This window comes from Bubalus bubalis, chromosome X (assembly GCF_019923935.1).
Source record: "Bubalus bubalis isolate 160015118507 breed Murrah chromosome X, NDDB_SH_1, whole genome shotgun sequence".
Classification (NCBI taxonomy): Eukaryota; Metazoa; Chordata; class Mammalia; order Artiodactyla; family Bovidae; genus Bubalus; species Bubalus bubalis.
Window position 1 is genome coordinate 36,906,733 of NC_059181.1, and position 22,574 is coordinate 36,929,306.

General features: G+C 39.3%; 2 protein-coding genes across 7 annotated transcripts in view; one reads left to right on the top strand and one right to left on the bottom strand.

The window, feature by feature from the left end:
- Nucleotides 1-22,574, bottom strand: part of PRRG1 (proline rich and Gla domain 1) — a 356,881-nt gene that overhangs the window by 277,231 nt on the left and 57,076 nt on the right. The window lies entirely within an intron of this gene.
- Nucleotides 9,828-10,379, top strand: LOC102413936 (ferritin heavy chain-like). The gene has a single exon (XM_044937114.2). It carries the CDS (start codon nt 9,828-9,830, stop codon nt 10,377-10,379), a length of 552 nt encoding a protein of 183 aa, XP_044793049.2.

Here is a 22,574-nt window from a genome sequence, read left to right on the forward strand (position 1 = left end):
ATCAAGATACCAAAAAAGAGGACGCTGAGCTTACCTCCCCTCATGAACAGATCAAAAATACATCTACACTTGGAGTAATTTATCACTGAAAACAAAATGGAGACTGACAGGAAGGCTCTTCTATTCTACAATGAAGACTGGAAGAAAGATACACATAGGAAGGAAGGGAGGGAGGGAGGGAGGGAGGATAAGCAATAGGATTGGGACCTGCGCTCCTAGCAGGGAACACAGACGAGGGAGATCACATGTGCTTGGAATCTTCCCTGGGGGGTGAATGGTTCAAACCACATACTGGGCACCCCAGATCTGGGGTCTGATCTGGGTAAGATGAGTCCCTTGGCTGGCTTGAAGACCAATAGCACTGGCAAGGGTGCTGTGAGAAACCTAGACACCACTCATGTACACACTTGCAGAGGAATAAGATTGAGACTGAATGGGACTCTAACCAGTTTCCTGCAACCACCCTAGTGCATACCCCATTCCACTTCAAGTGCATGCTCTGGCCTGTCTTGCTCCATCACACAGCTCCCCACTAAGGCAAAGGCTGCCATTGCTGAAGAGAGTGCACAGTTGTGGGGTATGGAGCTGGCTCAGACCCAGCACTACATCTAAATGGGGCAAGGGCAGCCAATGATGGCACTCTAGGGAGGCAGCAGGTCAGGAATATCTGGAACTCAGACTGGGTGCTGGGACAAACCAAGCACAAGCCCAGACCCACACAAGGAACCCACTCTGGCACCTCTTGCTCCAGTGCTGCTCCCTTCCAGGGTCAAAATGTTGATGCTGGGAGAAGGGAGAACATACATTTAGAGGAAACATAACCAGCTTAGACCCAACCCTCTAGGCTTCTGCTCCAGCACTTTGGGACTCAATCCCACCCCTAATAGAGTGGCATTTGCCACTCAGCATAGGAGAAGCCCCATCTCATACCTGGCTCTGACTCTAGCTCCTCCATCTCCAGCCCTACTGCCCACCAAGGTGATAGTTGCCAGGAAATCCTTGGGGAAGATATGATTCATGGTCACTTCAGATTCAGCTCTACCACCAAAGCTACTGGGCACACACAAATTGTATAAGGATGCTCCCACAAAAGGACACCCCTTCAAGAATGGGATTGGTAACTGTTTTACCTAATTTCATAGAGACAGACAAAGTTAAACAAAATGAGAAGATGAAGGAATTTATTTCACACACACACAAGAAAAAACTCTGGAAAAAAAATACTGAAACAGGTAATTAATTTACCAGATAAAGAGTTCAAATAATTAGTAGTAAGAATGCTAAGTGAACTAGGGAAAAGAATAGATGAATATAGCAAGAATTTTAACAAGGAACTAGAAAATATAAAAAAGAACCAGTCAGAGCTGAAGAATACAATAAGTTAAATGGAAAAAAAAACAAAAAACAAAACAAAACACTATGAGGGATTAACAGCAGACTAAGTGATACTGAAGCATGCATAAGTGATCTGAAAGATAAAATAATGAAAACCACTCAATCAGAACAGCAAAAAGAAAAAAAAAAAAAGTCCAGTTCAAAAAATGAGAACAACTGAAGGGACCTCTAGGACAACATCAAATAATACTAACATTTGTATTATAGAAGTCATAAAGGAGTATAGTTAATAAAAAAAAAGAGGTCAAAAATAAATTTGATAGATTTATGGATGAAAAATTCCCAAACCTGAAGGAAATTGTTATCCAGGCATAGGAAGCAGAGAAGTTCCAAAATAAAATGAAAGCAAAAAGACCTACACCAGAATGTATCATAATTAAAGTGGCAAAAATTAAACAGAATTCTAAAGGCAACAAGAGAAAAATAGAATCATATACAAGGGAACATCCATAATGCTATCAGCTGACTGATAGCAGAAACTTTGCAAGCCAGAAGGTAGAGGCATGGTATTTTTAAAGTGATTAAAGGGAAAACCCTATAGCCTAAGATACCCTACCCAGCAAAATTATCATTCAGAATTGAAAAAGAGATAAGGAACTTTCCAGAGAAGCAAAAACTAAGAGTCCATCAATACTAAATCAATCCTAAAGAAAATAGTAAAGAATCTCCTCTGCATAGAAAAGCAAAGGCTACAACAAGAACTAAGAATCTCCAGAAAAGGAAAAACCCCACTAGTAAAGGCAAATATATAGTAAAAGCTATGGAATAACCACTTAAATAAGCTAGTATAGATATTAAAAGACAAAAACTGAAAAATCAACTATAAATACAATAACAGTTAAGGCATAAATATGAAGATGTAAAATATGACATCAAAAACACAAAATGTGAAGGAAGGGAGCTAAAATAATGAAGACCTTTTACAATATGTTTGAATTTAAATGACTACCAGTTTAAAACAATTATAGTTATAAGTCACCATATCTGAATCCCAAGGTAACCACAAATCAAAAACCTACAACAGATTCACAAAAACTAGAGAGAAAGGAACACAACTATGCCACTAAAGAAAATCATCCAATCATCAGGGAAGAAATTAAAAGAAGAAAAGAACAGAGTCACTACAAAAACAACCAGAAAATAAATAACAAACTGGTAGTAAGTACAATACACATCAATAATCACTTTAAAGGTCAATGGACTTAATGATCCAATCTGAAGAAAAAAGGTGGATGACTGGATAGAAAAAAAAACAATATTACTGGATAGAAAAAAAAAAAAAGACCATCTATATGCCACCTACAAGAGACTTATTTAAGAGCTAAAGACAAGCATAGGCTTAAAGTGAAAGGATGGAAAAAGATTTCTTTGCAAATGGAAATGACAAAAAAGCAGAGGTGGCAATACTCATATGAGACAAAATAGATGTTAAAACAAAGTCTATAACAAAAGACAAAGAAGGGCATCATATAATGATAAAGGGATCAATACCAGAAGAGGATATAACATTTGTTATCATATATGCATCTATTATGCTATGCTAAGTCATTTCAGTCGTGTCCGATTCTGTGCGACCCCAAAGATGGCAGCCCACCAGGCTCCCCCGTCCCTGGGATTCTCCAGGCAAGAACACTGGAGTGGGTTGCCATTTCCTTCTCCAATGCATGAAAGTGAAAAGTGAAAGTGAAGTCACTCAGTCGTGTCTGACTCTTAGCGACCCCATGGATTGCAGCCTAGCAGGCTCCTCCGTCCATGGGATTTTCCAAGCAAGAGTACTGGAGTGGGGTGCCATTGCCTTCTCCGATAGGAACATCTAAATATATAAAGCAAATATTATCAGACATAACAGGAGAAACAGACAATAATACAATAATAGTAGGGAACATTAACACCTCACTTATATCAATGGACAGATCATCCAGACAGAAAATCAAATAAGGGAACAGTAGTCTTAAATGACACAATACACCAGCTGGACTTCATAGATATCTATAAGACATTCTATCCCAAAACAGCAGGATACATATTCAAGTGTACATGGAATATTCTCCAGGTTGGATCACATACTAAGGCCAAAACACCAGTCTCAACAAATTTAAGAGGATAGAAAGTATATCAAGCATTTTTTTCAGACCACAATGGTATAAAACCAGAAATTAATTACAGGAAGAAAAATGGGAAAACACTACAAAAACCAGTGGATCAATGAAGAAATCAAAGACGATATTAGAAAGTACCTCAAGACAAATGACAATGGAAACACAACTTTCCAAAATCTATGAGATAAGGGGACTTCTATGGCAGTTCAGTGGTTAAGACTCTGCACTTCCAATGCAGGAGGAGTGGGTTCAAATCTGGTTGGGGAACTATTAATAAGATCTCACATGCTGTATGGTATGGTCCCCTCTCCAAACAACCACCACCAAAAAAAAAAAAAAAAAACCACCCACAGAATAAACCCAAAATCTATGGGACGCAACAACAGCAGTTCTAAGAGGGAACATTATAGTGATACAAGCATACCTCAAGAAACAAAAATCTCAAACAACCTAACCTACCATCTATGAGAATTAGAAAAATAAGAACAAAGTTAGTAGAAGGAAGGAAATTATAAACAGCAGAGAGAAAATAAGAGAGACTCAAAAACCCATAGAAAAGATCAATGAAACCAAGAGATTTTTTTTTGAAAAGAATAAAACCACAATATTGATTATTCTAATCCAAGAATGTGGTATACCTCTCCATCTGTTTGTGTCATCTTTAATTTCTTTCATCAGTGTCTTATAGTTTTCTGCATACAGGTCTTTTGTCTCTTTAGGTAAACTTATTCCTAAATATTTTATTATTTTTGTTGCAATGGTGAATGGGATTGTTTTCTTAATTTCACTTTCTGACTTTTCTTTGTTAGTGTATAGGGGTGCAAAGGATTTCCGTGTATTAATTTTATACTCTGCCACTTTGCTATACTCAATGATTAGGGCTAGTAATTTTATGGTGTCATCTTTAGAGTTTTCTATGAAAGAATCATGTTATCTGCCAACTGTGAGAGTTTTACTTCTTTTCCAATCTGGATTCATTTCATTTCTTTTTCTTCTCTGATTGCTATGGCTAGGACTTCCCAAACTATGTTGAATAATAGTGGTGAGTGTGGGCACCCTTGTCTTAAATGACCATATTACTCAAAGCAATCTATAGATTCAATGTGATCCTGATCAAACTACCAATGGTATTCTTCACAGAACTAGAACAAATAATTTCAAAATTTGTATGGAAACACAAAAGTCCCCAAACAGCCAAAGCAATCTTAAGAAGAATGGAGTTGGAGGAATCAACTTCCCTGACTTCAGATCATATTATAAAGCTATAGGCATTAAGACACTATGGTACTGGCATAAAAACAGCATTATGGACCAATGTGTTCCATTGGTCTACATTTGTATAGATAGAAAGCCCAGAGATAAATCCATGCACCTATAGGCACCTTATCTTCGACAAAAGAGGCAAAAACATACACCAGAGAAAAGACAGTCTCTTCAATAAATGGTGCTGGGAAAATTAGGCACCTACATGGAATGGAATTAGAGCGTTTCCTAACACCACACACACACACACACACAACCAGAAAAAAATTAAAATGCATTAAAGACCTAAATGTAAGATCAGAAACTGTAAAACTCTTAGAGGAAAACATAGGCCGAACACTCTTTGACATAAATCACAGCAAGATCTTCTATGACCTATCTTCTAGAGTAATTTGGCAAAACTAATACAGTTATCTAAAGTTTAAAAATAAAATAAAATTAAAAAAAAAAGAAAATAAAAACAAAAATAAACAAGTGGGACCTAATTAAACTTAAAAGCTTTTGCACAATGAAGGAAACTAGAAGTAAGATGAAAAGACAACTCTCAGAATGGGAGAAAATAATAGCAAATGAAACAACTGACAAAGGATTAATCTCCAAAATATACAAGCAGCTCATGCTGCTCAATACCAGAAAAACAAACAACCCAATCAAAAAGTGGGCAGACCTAAACAGACATTTCTCCAAAGAGACATACAGATGGCTAATAAACACCAAAAAAGATGCTCAACATCGCTTATTATTAGAGACATGCAAATAAAAACTACAATGAGGTATCACCTTACACTGGTCAGAATCACCATCATCAAAAAGTCTACAAACAATAAATGCTGGAGAAGGTGTGGAGAAAAGGGAACCCTCCTGCATTGTTGGTAGGAATGCAAATTGATACAGCCACTATGGAGAACAATATGGAGATGCCTTAAAAACACAACAAAAAACTAGGATTAAGACTATCATATGACCCAGCAATCTCACCACTGGGCATATACTCTGAGGAAAGCATTATTGAAAAAGACACACGTATCCCAATGTTCATTGCAGCACTAGGTACAATAGCTAGGACATGGAAGCAACCTAGATCTCTATGGGCAGATGAATGGATAAAGAAATTGTGGTATATGTAAGCAATGGAATATTACTCAGCCATAAAAAGGAACACATCTGAATCAGTTCTAATGAGGTAGATGAACCTAGAGCCTACTGCACAAAGTGAAGCTAAGTTAAAAAGAGAAGACAAATATCATATATTAACGCATATATATGGAATCTAGAAAGATGGTACTGATGATCCTATTTGCAGGGTAGCAAAGGAGATACAGACATAAAGAACAGACTTAGGGTCACTGAGAGGGAGGGAGAGGGTGAGATGACTTGAGAAAGTAGTACTGAAACATATACATTACCATATGTAAAATAGATAGCCAGTGGGAATTTGCTGTATGATGCAGGGAACCCAAAGCCACTGCTCTGTGACAACCTAGGGGGTGGGATGGGAGGTTTGAGAGGGAGGGGACATATGTATACCTATGGCTGATTCATGTTGATGGATGGCAGAAGCTATCACAATATTGTAATTATCATCCAACTAAAAATTAAAAGAAAAAATAATTTAAGATAAACAAACCCAAAAGCCTAAAGACAAAAAGAGAGAGGACCAAAGTAAACCAAATAAGAAATGAAAGAGGAGAAATTATAATTAATATCACAAAGGTACAAAAATCATAAAAGAATATTATGAACAGTTATATGCCAACAAATTGGACAACCTAGAAAAAATGGATAAATTTCTATAAATACAAAAATTTCCAAGACTGAATCTGGAAGAAACAAAAAATCTGAACAGACTGTTTACTAGTAGTAAAGTTCAATTAGTAATAAATGAGCTATCAGAAAGGGAAAGCAAGAAAACAACCTCATTTAAAATCACATCAAAAATATATAGGAATAAACTTAACCAAGCAAGTGAAAGACTTATACTCTGAAAACTATAAAACACTGATGAAGGAAACTGAAGATGATACAAAGAAGGGGAAAGCTATGGCACCTTCATGGATGAGAAGAATACTGTTAAAATGTCCATATTGTCCAAAGCAATCTACAGATTTAATGCAATCCCTCTCAAAATACCCATGACATTTTCCACAAAACTTAGAACAAATAATCCTAAAATTCATATGGAACCACAAAGACAAAGCAATCTTAAGAAAAAAAGAACAAAGCTGGAGCTATCATGCACAGTGATTTCAGACTATGCTACAAAGCTACAGTATCAAAACAGTAGCTAAAAAAGGCACAAAACAGATGCATAGATCAGTGGAACAGAATAGAGTGCCCAGAAATAAAGCCATGTACATTATGGTCAGCTAATCTACCACAAAGAAAAGCAAGAATATACAACAGAAAAAAGACAGTCTCTTCAATAAGTGGTGCTGGGAAAACTGGACAGCTACATGTAAAAGAATGAGATTAGAACATTTCCAGACTCTACAAAAACAAACTAAAACTGGATTAAAGACCTACATGTTAGACCAGAAACCATAGAACTCCTAGATGAAAAAACACTATTTGACATAAAAGGTAGCAGTATTTTAGACCTGTCTCCTAAGCAAAGGAAATAAAAGAAAAAATAAACAAATGGGACATAAGTAAATTTAAAACTTTTGCACATCAAAGGAAGCCATCAACAAAACAAAAAGACAACCAACTGAATGGGAGAAAATATTTTCAAATGATATGAATGATGGGTTAATATGAAAAATATGTAACCAGCTCATACAACTCAAAAAAAAAAAAAAAAAAAGAACCCAAACAACCCAACTGAAAAATGGGCAGAATGCGCGAGTGGACATTTTTCCAGGGAGGACATACAGATGGCCAAAAGGCACATGAAAAGATATTCAACATCACTAGTTAGAGAAATGCAAATCAAAAACACTTGAGAAATCTCCTCATACCTGTCAGAATGGCTATCATCAAGAAGACCACAAATAGCAAGTGTTGGCAAGGATGTGAAGAAAAGAGAACCCTAGTACTCTGTTGGTGGGAATGTAAATTGGTGAAGCTACTGTAGAAAACAGTATGGAGAATTCTCAAAAAATGAAAAACAGGACTACCATATGACCCAGGAATTCCACTCCTGGGCATATATCCAAAGAAAATAAAATAAAAACACTAATTTGAAAAGATGCATGTAACCCAATGTTCATAGCAACATTATTTACAATAGCCCAAGTATCCATCAACAGATGAATGGATAAAGATGTGGTGTACAGAATACTATAATGGAATACTATTCAGCCATAAAAAGACAAAATCTGCCACTTGCAACAACATGAATGAACCTGGAGGATATTATGCTTCATGAAATAAGTCAGACAGAGAAAGACATATACTGTATGTTATCACTTATATTTAGAATCTAAAAAATAGAGCAAATGAATGTAACAAAACAGAAAGAGATTTACAGATTTAGATAACAAACTAATGGTTAACAGGTTCCACTAGTAGGGAAGGGGAGACAGAAAGGCAGAAGGGAGGAGAAAGAAAGGAAGAGGTACAAGACAGGAGTAGGGGATTAAGAGGTACAAACTATTCTGTATAAAATAAATAAGCTACAAAGATATGCTATAGAGCACAGGGAATAGAACCAGTTATTTTTATAGTAACTTTGAATAGAGTATAGTCTATAGAAACATTGAATCACTAAGTTGTACACCTGAAACTAACATAGTATAAATAAACCATACTTCATTAAAAAAAATAAAGAAAAATAAAATAATATGCCTGTAGTAGAAAGCCAAGCACATTCAAAGAAAGTTCAAGAACAGAGTTGATGAAATCCAAGCAGTGCAGAAGGTCCTGGTGGACTGTGAGGTTGAAGAGTTCCTCTCTGAACAACAGTTCTGTTTTCCACACCCAAGCTCTGACCCTACCCAATCTTCCTTACATTGGACAAAGCCAAAGTGGCATTTGATCAGCTTAATCTCCCAAAACTACACTCCAAAGACAGTGAATTACTTGACCAGGAAAGGAACCCAAATTAGAGCAGACATGAGGCAAAACAGAAGGACACATCTATCTGAAGAGCAATCCACTTAAGTTTTCTGATGTCAGAGAAATGCCATGCTTTTAGCATTTGGAAGGGTCCCTATACTACCTTAAAAGTTTTATGCCACATACACCCAAAGGAACTGACACACTCCCCCCTACCATACAAAGGAGATGCATGTTGATGAAATGGATGTCATAACTGTACATCAGATCCATGCTAATCATTTGATTCTGAGGCTAATCCAATGAATCCTTTATTCCCAAATATGGATGGATAAATGCTTGCCAGATATTTGAGGGAAGTGAACGAGAGGATCATGATGAACAAACAGAACTATTTCTGGAGGAAAAAAAATATAATACAGGAAAAGAAAAGAACATTACCAAAAAATGCAAATTCATATCCTCTAAGGAAGCCAGCGGGTTTATAAAATGAGAATAGGGTGCTGTAAAAGGGAGCAATTAGAGAACAAGAGAAAGTCCTTGAAAAACAGAAATATTACAGCAAAAGGATGCTTGGGGCTGGTGCACTGGGACGACCCAGAGGGATGGAATGGGGAGGGAGGAGGGAGGAGGGTTCAGGATGGGGAGCACATGTATACCTGTGGCAGATTCATTTTGATATTTGGCAAAACTAATACAATTATGTAAAGTTTAAAAATAAAATAAAATTGAAGAACAAAAAATAAATAAATAAAATAAAATAAAATATAATAGATGCCAGGTGCTCAGCTCAGTCTCTGCCCCACCCAGGCTCTGGTGGAACCTGGAACACTGGGCTCGGGCTCTGCTCACCAGCACGCCCCATCTCCAGCTGAAGTGGAACGTCTGTCCCCCTCGTAAACCTGGTAACGGAATCCTCTTTCAGTTCATCCCAGAGCTGCCGCCCTGATTTGAGCCGCCTGTCTCAGGCCACCTTAATAGTCCACCCTGGGTACTCTCCCAGGCCACCTGTACCGGCGCCGTGGCTTCACGGTCACTCTGGCCCTCTCACCTCCCACACCTGCGGTGCGAGTTATGCAGCCCGCACCGCCCTCGCAGGTACGCCAGAACTACCACCCAGAGTGTGAGGCCATGGTCAACAGCCACGCCAACCTGGAGCTCCACGCCTCCTTCCAGTGCCTGGCAGTGGCCTTCTACCTCGATCGTGATGATGTGGCCTTAACGCACTTCTCCTGCTTCTTCCTGCTCCACTCCCATGAGCATAACAAGAGGGCTGAGAGCCTGATGTTCCTGCAGAACCAGCGCGGGGGCCATGTCTCCTTCCAGAACATCAGGAAGCCAGAGACCCAAGAGTGGGAGAGTGGTCTCAAAGCCATGCAAGATGCTCTGAACGTAGAGGAGCACATCAACCAAAGCCTGCTCGACCTGCACCAGCTGGCCACCGAAAAGCGCGACCCCCACCTGTGCCACTTCCTGGAGACCGGCTACCTGGACCAGCAGGCGGAGTTCATCAAGGAGCTGGCGGGCCATGTCAGCATCCTGAGTAAGATGGGGTCCCCGGAAGACGGCCTGGCAGAGTACCTCTTTGACAAGCTTACCCTGGGTGATGGTGACAAGAAAAACTGATACCTGGACTCTAAGTCCAAAAGTGGACTTTTCCCAGAGTCAGGGGTGATTGCACAAGGTCATTGTGTCTGCTATGCAGTCCCCAGTATTGCCCTTGCAGAAAAATTCACTGAAGTTTTTCTTCTTTCAATTTTGCCATTCCTTGCAATAAAGTTATTGGTTCCTAAAGAAATAAAGGTCTCTGGTTGATGTTTGTGTGCAAACTCCTAACTTTTCAAGTTTTAAAACAGGTATCCAGGAGTCTCTCCAGCTACCAATGCCCTGTCCATAGACAGGTTGGGATTTCCACAGAGGGAGGGAGAAGGGGTTCCATGGGACCCTGGAAAATACAAAATCCATTTCCCCCTAATAAGCAATGTGATATATGGTGGGGGGGGGGGTGAGGTGAGGCTCTGGTGAATGTGGGTGCCCGTGAATAGTAGAAGTATGAAAATCACAATAATGGTGCCTCTGGAGGAAGAATGAAGGGAATGGCATGGTTCATGGGTTAAAATAAAGGGTTCCTAAATTTTACCTGAAAACTCTGAGTTTACTACAATATGTAAATGTTAGTGTTTGTTGATTCTGGGAAGCAGGATGGAGATCACAGAAGCCAGACTGGTGGAGACCCTCTTTGACAAGCTCACCCTGGGCGATGGTGACAAAGGTAACTGAGCCTTAGGCTGGACTGTCCACAGACAAAGGGGTGACTCCCTAGGTCACCATGCTGAACATGCATGTTGTCCTTACAAAACATGCAAAAGTATTTTTATTGTGCCCTTCCTTCCATTAAGGTTACATGGCACCCCAAGCCCCAGATTACCTCAATAGAAGGACTGAAAAACATAAGGCCAAGATTGAAGGTCAATTTGTAGTATTAAGTATCAAGCAGCATAAATCTCTCTGAATGTTAAGATTCTGACTCTGACTCTGGCTGCTTTGAAGAATGCAGAGAGTGAAGCGAGTTGAAGCTGGAAGACCAATTGAGAGACTATAGCAGGCCTAGAGAAACAATGGTGGCTTAAACTGTGGCATTGGCAGAGGAAGAGATGTAGACAAATTTCAGATGAATTGCATGAGTCTATAATGTTTGCTTTATGGACCAGAGGTGATGAATGGAAAATGGTGAAAATAACCTAGGATTCAGTTTGGATTTGAACACCCTGGCTGATGGTCGTGCTATTTATGAAGCTGGGGATGTCTTCAGGGGGACTCGAGGAGCTGGGAAGACATGTCATGTAAAATCTGAGATGCCTATTAGATACCCAAGTGGAACTGTCATGCAGGCAGCCAGAAAAATGAATCTGACGCTTGGGTGGGAGATCAGGTTTGGAAAGACACATATGGGATATATTAGCGTATACATAGATGGGTTGAGGTCATGGAGTAGATTAAGCTGACCAGAAGGGAAGTAGGGAGATTATGGCATAGGCAGCCCCAAACCCAGGGCAGCCAAGCTTCAGAGGATGGGATGAGGTGCTGGAACACCTAGAGGGCTGCTGGGCCCATCTGGATCGTTACCTCATTCCAGACTGTGGCCACCTATGTCTACTCAGTTGATCTCAAAATCAGCTTCTTCCTAACCTCAGTGTGACCTCAGGCTCCTCCTCTGTAGATGTGGAGAGGCGTGATCCTATTACCTTATCTTCTTGACAATGGGTAGACATTATTTCCCAGCAAAAAGGTTTCCCAAGGAAAGAGTAGACCTGATTTTCTGTTGTTTTTCTTTTTTTCTGTTCTTTTAAAACTCTTCCGTTCTTTCAATTTGTTCTTTATTTACCAGATAAAATCTGTTCCCATGTAAACCCTAAGGCTGTCTCTGTCTGAGAAAAAATACTCAGAACATACAGTATTATTTCTTCTGTGTCATGAATGGTGTTCAAAGATCAAAGTTAGAAATTTGCCAACTTTGTATCCTATTTGCAAAGCCACATAGATAGCTTGAGCCATTTTTGAGATAATAGATTGCTTTTAACATTCACTAAAGTATGAACAAGTTTAGCTAAACAGTACTTTCTTTCTATATTGCCTCATAATTGTGCTTTAATACTTTCTTAAAAATGAAGATTATAGCCCTTTTAGTTTCCAGAAAATGATAGTGAATGGTATTTGCCCTTTTACTCTTTTTAGTCAAATTTGTTCAAATATGTTTAGTCAAACATATATATATATATATACACACACACACACACACACACACATATATATGTACATATATTTGAGATTAATATATATATATATACACACACACACATATATAGTTGTTGTTTAGTCATTAAGTCATGTCCACCTCTTTTCAACTCCATGGACTGTAGCTCGCCAGGCTCCTCTGTCCATAGGATTCTCCAGGCAAGAATACTGGAGTGGGTTGCCAAATCCTCCTCCAGGGGATCTTCCAGGCCCAGGGATTGAACCCAGGTCTCCTTCGCTGACAGGCAAATTCTTTACCACGAGCCACCTGGGAAGTATATATATATATATATATATATTCATGTTCTCCTCTAGATATGAAGAAGCACAGAATGAGCAGCTGTTTGTCTGTAACTATAATATAAATCCTTCTTCTCTTATTTTGGAGAAGCAGTTTAGTGTCATGGATTCTTGAACACAGATGCCCTGAGTTCAAATGCCAGTTAAACTACTTACAAAATTGAGGGAACTTAGGAAATTTATTTTATTTCTCTGGGCCTTGCATGTAAAATAGGGATAATAAAAGCATCAGCCCCACCAGAGAAAATATTTTAAATGACGCAAACAACAAGGGATTAATTTCCAAAATACACAGCTTATATACATGAATAACAACAACAACAAAACCCAATCAAAAAATGGGCAGAAGACTTAAATAGACATTTCTCCAAAGAAGACATTCAGTTCAGTTCAGTTGCTCATTCGTGTCTAACTCTTTGCAACCCCATGAATCACAGCATGCCAGGCCTCCCTGTCCATCACCAACTCCCGGAGTTCACTCAGACTCATGTCCATCGAGTCAGTGATGCCATCCAGCCATCTCATCCTCTGTCATCCCCTTCTCTTCCTGCCCTCAATCCCTTCCAGCATCAGAGTCTTTTCCAATGAGTCAATTCTTCGCATGAGGTGGCCAAAGTACTGGAGTTTCAGCTTTAGCATCAGTCCTTCCAATGAACACCCAGGACTGATCTCCTTTAGGATGGACTGGTTGGATTTCCTTGCAGTCCAAGGGACTCTCTAGAGTCTTCTCCAACACCACAGTTCAAAAGCATCAATTCTTCGGCACTCAGCTTTCTTCACAGTCCAACTCTCACATCCATACATGACCACTGGAAAAACCATAGCCTTGACTAGACGGACCTTTGTTGGCAAATTAGTGTCTCTGCTTTTGAATATGCTATCTAGGTTGGTCATAACTTCCCTTCCAAGGACCAAGCGTCTTTTAATTTCATGGCTGTAGTCACCATCTGCAGTGATTTTGGAGCCCCCCAAAATAAAGTCTGACACTGTTTCCACTGTTTCCCCATCTATTTCCCATGAAGTGATGGGACCAGATGCCACAATCTTAGTTTTCTGAATGTTGAGCTTTAAGCCAACTTTTTCACACTCCTTTTTTACTTTCATCAAGAAGGTTTTTAGTTCCTCTTCACTTTCTGCCATAAGGGTGGTGTCATCTGCATATCTGAGGTTATTGATATTTCTCCTGGCAATCTTGATTCCAGCTTGTGCTTCTTCCAGCCCAGTGTTTCTCATGATGTATTCTGCATATAAGTTACAGATGGCCAAAAATTACAAGAAAAGATGCTCAAGATCACTAGAGAAATTCAAATCAAAACTACAATGAGGTATCAGCTCATATTGATCAGAATGGCCATCATCAAAAAATCTACAAATAATAAGTGCTCGACAGGGTGCAGAAAAAAGGGAACCCTCCTACACTGTTGGTGGGAATGTAAATTGGTATAGCCACTATGGAGAACAGTATGGGAGGTTCCTTAAAACACTAAACACAGAACTACCACATGATCTAGCAATCCCACTCCCTGGTATATATCCAAACAAAACTAAAATTCAAAAAGATACATGCACCTCAATGCTCACAGCAACACTCTTTACAATAGCCAAGACACGGAAGCAACCTAAGTATCCACTGACAGATGAATGGATAAAGAATATGGGGGATACACATACACACAAAGTGGACTATTAGCCATAAAAAGAATGAAAGAATGCCATTTGCAGCAACACGGATGGATCTAGAGATGATTATACTAAGTGAAATAAATCAGAGAAAAATAAACATCATATGATATCATATGTGGAATCTAAAATATGACACAAATGAACTTATTTACAAAACACAAAAAGGCTCAAAGATATAGAAAACAAACTTATGGTTACCAAAGGTAAAAGGAAGTGAGGAAGGAATAGATTAGGAGTTTGGGATCAGTGGATACACACCACTATAAATAGAATAAACAACATCCTACTGTATGGTACAACTATATTCAAAATCTTGTAATAAATAATAAGAAAAAAAAGAGTATGAAAAAGAACATGTTTATTTATAAATGAACTGCTTTGCTGGATACCAGAAACTAACATATCGTACATCAACTATACTTCAATTTTTAAAAGAAGTGTCAACCCCACTGGGTTGCAAAGAAGAATAAATGAGTTAATGTTTTTAAATGCTCACAACAGTGCCTGGCACATATAGTACATATATTACTTGTAAGCCATCATTTATCATCATTATCATCATCATCATTCGCTTAATTTCTAAGTCCCTCTGAGGTGTTTATGATTTGTTTATGAAAAGATTTCACATCTATACTTTGCCACTGGGGGTCTCTCTTGCATTTCTACCAACTGTGTCACTCTGCATATCAAGAAGGAGAAAGCCTCCCTAACTGCTTGGCTGTCAGTTGCTGCCAGGCTTCAGGAGAGTAGATGGCTATTTTCAGTGCCCCAAACTCGGGCCCAAGCCTGGAGGTGAGTTTTGCTGTGACAACTCTTTCTGGTAATCCCCCATTCATCTCAATCAGCCTTCCCTTTAAATCGGCCCCTAGAACAATTTTTTGCTTCTCTTTCCCCAACTCAGGTTCCCTGAGAGTCCTCTTTCCTTCCTGAACTACAGTCCACTCCTCAGAGGTGGGGAAGATGAAAGGATGAAGAGCTAAGCCTGAACCCACTGTTTTCTGGATGTTTGGGTCTGAAAAGGAGAGGAATGGATGGAGTGAAAGGGGAGATAGGCAAAAGGGCTCCTGATAACACAGTAAGTGAAACTGACAAGTCACCACACACTTGATCTAGCACAGAAGTTCTCAAGCTGTGCTGCACCTTAGCATCACCTGTGGAGCTTTTCGAGTTCTCAATGCCCAGGCCACCTCCCAGACCAATTACATCAGTGTTGGGGGCGGGCCCTAGACATCCCAGTCATTGAAAACTCGTGAAAGTATCTTGCTACACAAAATGTGGTCCATGGACCAACAGGTCAGTGTCATCTGACAGCTTGTTAGAAATGCCAAATCCCAAGCTCAACCTCAGACCTACTGAATCAGAATCTGCATTTTAACAAGATCCTAGGTGATACATATGCACACTGAATTTTGAGTAGCATTCTTTTTTTTAATAAACTTATTTATTTTTAATTGGAGGATAATTGCTTTACAGTATTGTGTTGGTTTCTGCCATAAATCAACACGAATCAGCCATCAGTATACATATGTCCCCTCCCTCTTGAACCTCCCTCCACCTTCCACCCCATCCCACTCTTCTAAGTTGTCACAGAGCACGAGATTTAAGTTCCCCACCTCACACAGCAAATTCCTAGTGGCTATCTATTTTACATGTGATAATATATATGTTTCAATGTTGAGTAGCAGTCTTTAGCATTCTATTTGTCAAACATGGCGGCACCTTGGAATCACCTGGGGTGCTGGAAAGTAATACCGATGGTTCAATTTAACCAACTCACTCAGTCATACTCTCATGTAAGTACTGGACCAAGAACAATAAAAACATACAAAGCACAATAAAAGCTCCAACAACAATAAGTGAACCAACAATTATTGATTACACACACATATTCAAATAGTGGCTTTTGCACAATCTGCTGTTTTATCTCCAAATGGTGTTTTTCGAGTGTGGGTTGGCCAACTACAGTCTGCAAGCCAAGTCTGGCCCCAGCTGGTTTTGAAACAAAGTTTTACTGTAACACAGCTACACCCATTCAATTACCTATTGTCTGAGGCCATATCCACCTACAACAGCAGAGTCAGTCACTGCAACAAAGACCGTATGGTCCACAAAGCCTAGAAGGTTTACAGGAAATCTCTGCCAATCCATGTTTGACAGTAATTGGCCACAGCCCTGAAGTCATCTCAAGCTGTCACATATTTTAAACTTTTCACCAGTCTTTGTGCAGCTCTTTGGCTTTTCCTGTTCCATTTTTCCTCACTTTCAATGACTATACTAGAATGGCTTAGCTGTTTATAATATTTTTTACATGTCCCTAACCCTCACACTGCCCAGAATTGTCATGGCCACCTTCCAGACTGACATCTTTGTGTATTTCAGCAAGTCAACCTGTTGACTTTCTTTGTCTTCAGTTTCCCTAGGCCCATACTCTAGCTTTGTTAATTGAGGGCCATTAGTCATCTGTCTTCTGGGAGCATTGGAGTGGGACTAGCCTTTTTGACTGATTCTCCATAATCACACATTCATCACAGATGCTGTTTAAAGTGCACTCATTTTTAAGTTATTGCAGTCTATTTCAATCACTTTTCTTACTGTGAGACATTTCATTAATATGCAAAGCTACTGCTCTGCCTGAGGAAGAATAGACTTCTTCCCTTTAATGTGTATTTTAACGTTTATTTTTTGGTCACATTTCTTCTGGTTTACAATGCATTATATCTGATATTAACTAACTATACCATGTGCAACAAGGAGATTTATTTTCTTTTTTTTTTTTCCTGTGGAGTAATTCCCTGGGCATGATTTTTTTCTCCCCAAAGTTTAGTTTACCCATAAAGTTCATGGAGAAGTAAAAGTTCCAATGTAAAATATTTTTAGAATCACAACTCAAGAAATAAACCTAAAATAAAGCATTCTAGGAGGGAGCATTCATGCAGCTTGGGAAATTTGTAACCAAGTAGCCAGTTCTTTCAACAAGTGATCCTAGATTCTGTGAAATGTTCTTCGCTATGCTTGGCACTAAGAATATAAGATGACTATGGGGCCACACAGAGTCGGACACGACTGAAGCGACTTAGCAGCAGCAGCAGGGTACAGTTACTGCTCCCAAGTGAGGTGGAAAAGATTGAGGAAGATACCTCAAGTCTATTTGAGTAGGATCTAAAAGAGGCGGCTTGAGACTTCCCTGGTGGTTCAGTGGCTAAGACTTCATGCTCCCAATGCAGTGGGCCCAGGTTCAATCCCTAGTCAGGGAACTAGATCCCACACGCCGCAACTAAGGGTTCATATGTCACAACTAAAGATTCCATATGATGCAACTAAATCTCGGTGCAGCCAAATCAACCTGTGGCGGATTCATTTTGATATTTGGCAAATCTAATACAGTTATGTAAAGTTTAAAAATAAAATAAAATTAAAAAAAAAAAAAAAAAAAAAGTAATCACAATTTGAAACCACCTCAGCCTGATTTTAAAGCCCATATAGTGTCCTATATATGTGTGCTGGAAGTCCATATATCTGTCCAAATACAGATAATTAATTTATTTTTTCCAAATCCTTAAAAAAAAAAAAACTATTTATTTTACTGTAGAAAATTCACAGAATACAGAAAAATAGAAATTAAAAAATTGAAGATCACGTGAAATTCTACTTTGGAGATTTGACAGTAAGTGTTCAATATTTTGGTTAATATCTTTTTGTATCTGTGTGGGCCATGTATGTTAATATAAACTTATCATAAGTGAGGTCATAAATGTTTTTTGACTTCCTTTTTGCATTTAACAATGAATCACAGGGGATTTCTTTATCAGTGAATAAAGAGATACACTTTTAATGAAAAAAAAAAAAAAAAATATTAAAAAATAAATAAATAAAAGAGGAGGCTTACAAGGTATAAAGTGAATGCATGAGAGGAAAAAGGTCTGAATCTTACATCCACTAAGGTGACATTGGGTCTTCAAAGAGGAACTGGAGCCCTACAAGTGTAAAAGAGAGGGAAGGATATTTTAATGATGTTTATTTGCTGCAGAGGAGCCAATAGAGAGGGAAAGGTTACAAATTCAGGAGTGGTCTGGGATACAGTTAACTAAAGAAGATCCAGAGAAGAGAGGGGAGGTGGAGGATTTACGTGACACAGGAGATGGGGAAGTTTTTCCCTTAAAGGAACTCTACCAAAACTCTTCTCTCAAAGGTAACCACTGGCTTTCTACCTCACATTACCAGGGGTCTCTCTTCAGCACCTGTCCTCCTTGATAATTCTGTAGTTCTTAATAGTGTCCTTCTTTCCTTACCTCCCTTGTCTTTTCATGGTTATCTAAGGTTTGTTTATAGAGAAGTATATAGACCTAACCATTCCCTGGATTCTGCTGTTGGCCTCTTCAACTCTTGTTCTCTACATATTTCCTCTCCAATTCAGCCACATCCATGAGCTGATCTTTGTCTGTCTCTCTTTCTCCTCCCAGACACTCCTCTTGACCATGAAATTTGCACAGTCATCTGTGAAAGATCTCCTTCTGAATGCCCCCAGAAAACTCAGACTCAACAAGTCCACAGACGAACCCACTGTCCTTTCTCTAAACTCATTCTAGTTGTGCCATGCCTTCTCGTAGTCTCACAACTAAAAAAATTCAGAGTCAACCCTAGGCTTCTGGCTCTTAGTCTGAAATGTCTCTCTCCTCTCCTTGGGCTCTTCTCTTACAAGATACCCCCATCTTTTTCAGGCTCTAATCATCTAGGACCTAACAAGTTCCATCATCTCTGAACCTGTCAGGGTTCTTGGTGGCAAACCACAATGCTGCTGCTGATGCTGTTGCTAAGTCACTCCAGTCATGTCCGACTCTGTGTGACCCCATAGACGGCAGCCCATCAGGCTCCCCTGTCCCTGGAATTCTCCAGGCAAGAACACTGGAGTGGGTTGCCATTTCCTTCTCCAATGCAGGGAAGTGAAAAGTGAAAGTGAAGTCGCTCAGTAGTGTCTGACTCTTAGTGACCCCATGGACTGCAGCCCACCAGGGTCCTCTGTCCATGGGAGTTTCCAGGCAAGAGTACTAGAGTGGGGTGCCATCGCCTTCTCTGAACCACAATGCTAGACTCTGGCTAATCAAAACAGAAAAGGCATTTTTAGAAGGATGTCTAATGGCCTCTGGGGAAGGACTGAGAACTTTGCTGAGAAAATGCAAAGCATCACATGGAGTGGAGCCCTGTCTTCCATCTGTCTTGACATTTCTCCCTCAACAGGAAGGGTACTCAGATGTTGGGCTACCCAAAGTGATAAACATATCATCTAGCTTTTTCTAACCCTCTTTTAGCAGACGTTACTGGTGATCTGCCCACATCAACTTGACCAGCCAGGACAGCTAAAGCCCCAGTCACTTCAGCCCCAGACTGGAGCTGACAGCTTATGTCTGTGATGTTCTCAGCATTGCCCTTGGCTAACCAGAAGAGCCAATGACAGGTACACAAAAGCCTGGACCATTTTGCCCCATCTCTGCTGTGAGACTTGCACTTCAGAATCTGTCATGTTAGACTCAGCCTGAGATCACATCCTTGATTCTTTCTCCTGCTCTATTCGGCCTCCCTTCCTTCTGTACAGTTTTCCTCTGAGTGTATTCCTTCAATAAATCCCTGTCTCCAGCTCTGTTTACAGGAAACTCAACCTAAAAATCCACCCCTAAACAACACAACTCCTTCTTCTTTTAATGACATTTACCACTCTTATGACAATTTTTTTCTTCACATGCCTATATTTCTTAATAGACTACAGAATCCTTGAGTGCAAGGATTATGTGTTTTTTCCCCCTCTCCTTAAACCCTGGCATACATGTAATAGAAAGCTTAAAAAATAGTAAACTGAACTTAATTGAAAATAAAGGCCTGATCACAGTGAATTTAAAAATGAATAGAAATGAGATAGTGGAAACAATAAAGGTAGGCTATTCTGTCTAATGTCTAAATGTCACTATTGGCTTACCTATTTTTATCCTCCTATTAGACTGTGGATGATAGAGCAAAAGCAAGTTTTTAGTAATTAATCTCTGATCAAAAGGATTTCATAACAAGACAAGGTTTATGCAATCTGGTTAATTTCCCAACTGGGTAAGATGTATTCTTTATTTCTTTGCTAGTTTCATCATTACCTACTCAGGAGGGGTTCAAGTTTAAAACTTTGTGGCTCGGCAATCTGTTCCATTCGAATGTCTGAAAATATGAATGGCCAGAATGGATGGCCATTCTGGATGGCCAGAATGAAGGATTTCACCCACTGTGTTTGCATTTTTGAAGCCTATGTTCCTTATCACTCACCTATTATGCACAATTACTTGAATTTGGCAAATGATTCCAGTTTTATTACCATGTTGGTTCAAGGGTAGGAGTCTGTGTGTGATGGATATGAGATAATGTTTACTGAGCATTTATTATATATATATATTTCATCAATTGTTGGGGGCTAGACCATTGACAACAAAGAATAGAAAGTATCTCCATGTGGAAGGAGCTCAAGATAGCTAGAATCATGGCATCCGAGAAGTAGGATCACATACAGAGGACCTCCATCAACCATTTTCAAACTGATTAATAATTAATGCTGAGCCTGTAAGAATCAAGAGGGTGCAGTGCAATGGGATGATACGCAAGCTTAGGTCAGTCAAGAAAGAACATCTTTTGGAGAGAAATGTCTAAGTGCACTTATGACCCTCATTTTAAGACACTTTTTCAACATTCCCTTCTAACCCATGCCCTCCTATTCATGTTTACTCGTGAATTCTCAAGACATGATTCTGGACATGATATAACCAAACACTGGGACAAACTGAGTGGGTGCTGATCAGCCTGGCTTTTAGGCTAAGATGTTGCCACTTAGTGAAATATCATTGGTCCAAGTTCTGGCCCTTGTACTCACAAATATAATTCATGGCTTCCTTTTTCTCAGTGAACCCACTGAGAAAGATGAACAGTTTCTGTGAGGGGTCAGCAACCTTTTCCTGTAAGGCATATATATTTTAGAATTTACAGACTTATGGTCTTTGTCACAGCTCCTCAACTCTTACTGTAATGTGAAAGCAGCCACAGAGAATATGTAAATGAGTAAGTGTGGCTGTAGTCCCAATAAAACTTTATAAAGAACAAGTGGCTGGTCACATTCGACACACAGGTTGTCGTTTGCCAATCCCTGTTCTAGAAGACTGACTTATACCAACAGGATTTCAAAGAGTCACTAATCAGCCAGATAAGACTCACATATAACCAAGACAGATTATCTGCAAAGAACATCCTACCAGAAATTAACCATTAATGTAACTAAATACAAATCAAAAGACTGCTTAGTAAGCAGTGAGTCAGGCAAGTTAAACTGTTTTCTTGGATTTTGTTCTTCCAGAAGTGATCCTGAGAAAATGGAAGTGTTTACTTGGCAGATAATCCCTGGAACTACCAGTAAGGAAGCAGAAAAGTAAAGCAGGGAAGGGAAGGAAGCCAGTAAAATCTGCATAGATGAGAAGGATCACTAAGAGCAACTTCTTGATAGAACACACCTCGAATTGTAATTCAGAAAGATACATGCACCCCAATGTCCATTGCAGCACTATTCACAACAGCCAAGGCATGGAAGCAACATAAATGTCCACTGATTGACAGATGAATGGGTAAAGAAGATACATATACCATGGAGTATTACTCAGCCATAAAAGAGAACAAAATATGCCATTTGCAGCAACATGAATGGACCTAGAGATTGTCATACTGAGTGAAGTAAATCAGACAGAGAAAGACAAATATCATATGATATCATTTAAATGTGGAATCTAAAATATGATACAAAGGAACCTATCTATGAAATAGAAACAGAATCGGGGACATAGACAACAGACTGGTTGCCAAGGGGAAGGGGTGGGGAAGGAGTGGAGTGGAAGGTTAAGGTTAGCAGATGTAAACTTTTATACATAGAATGGATAAATAACAAGGTCTTAGTGTATAGCACAGGGAACTATATTCAATCTTCTATAATAAATCATAATGGAAAAGAACACTTTTAAAAATAATGTATGT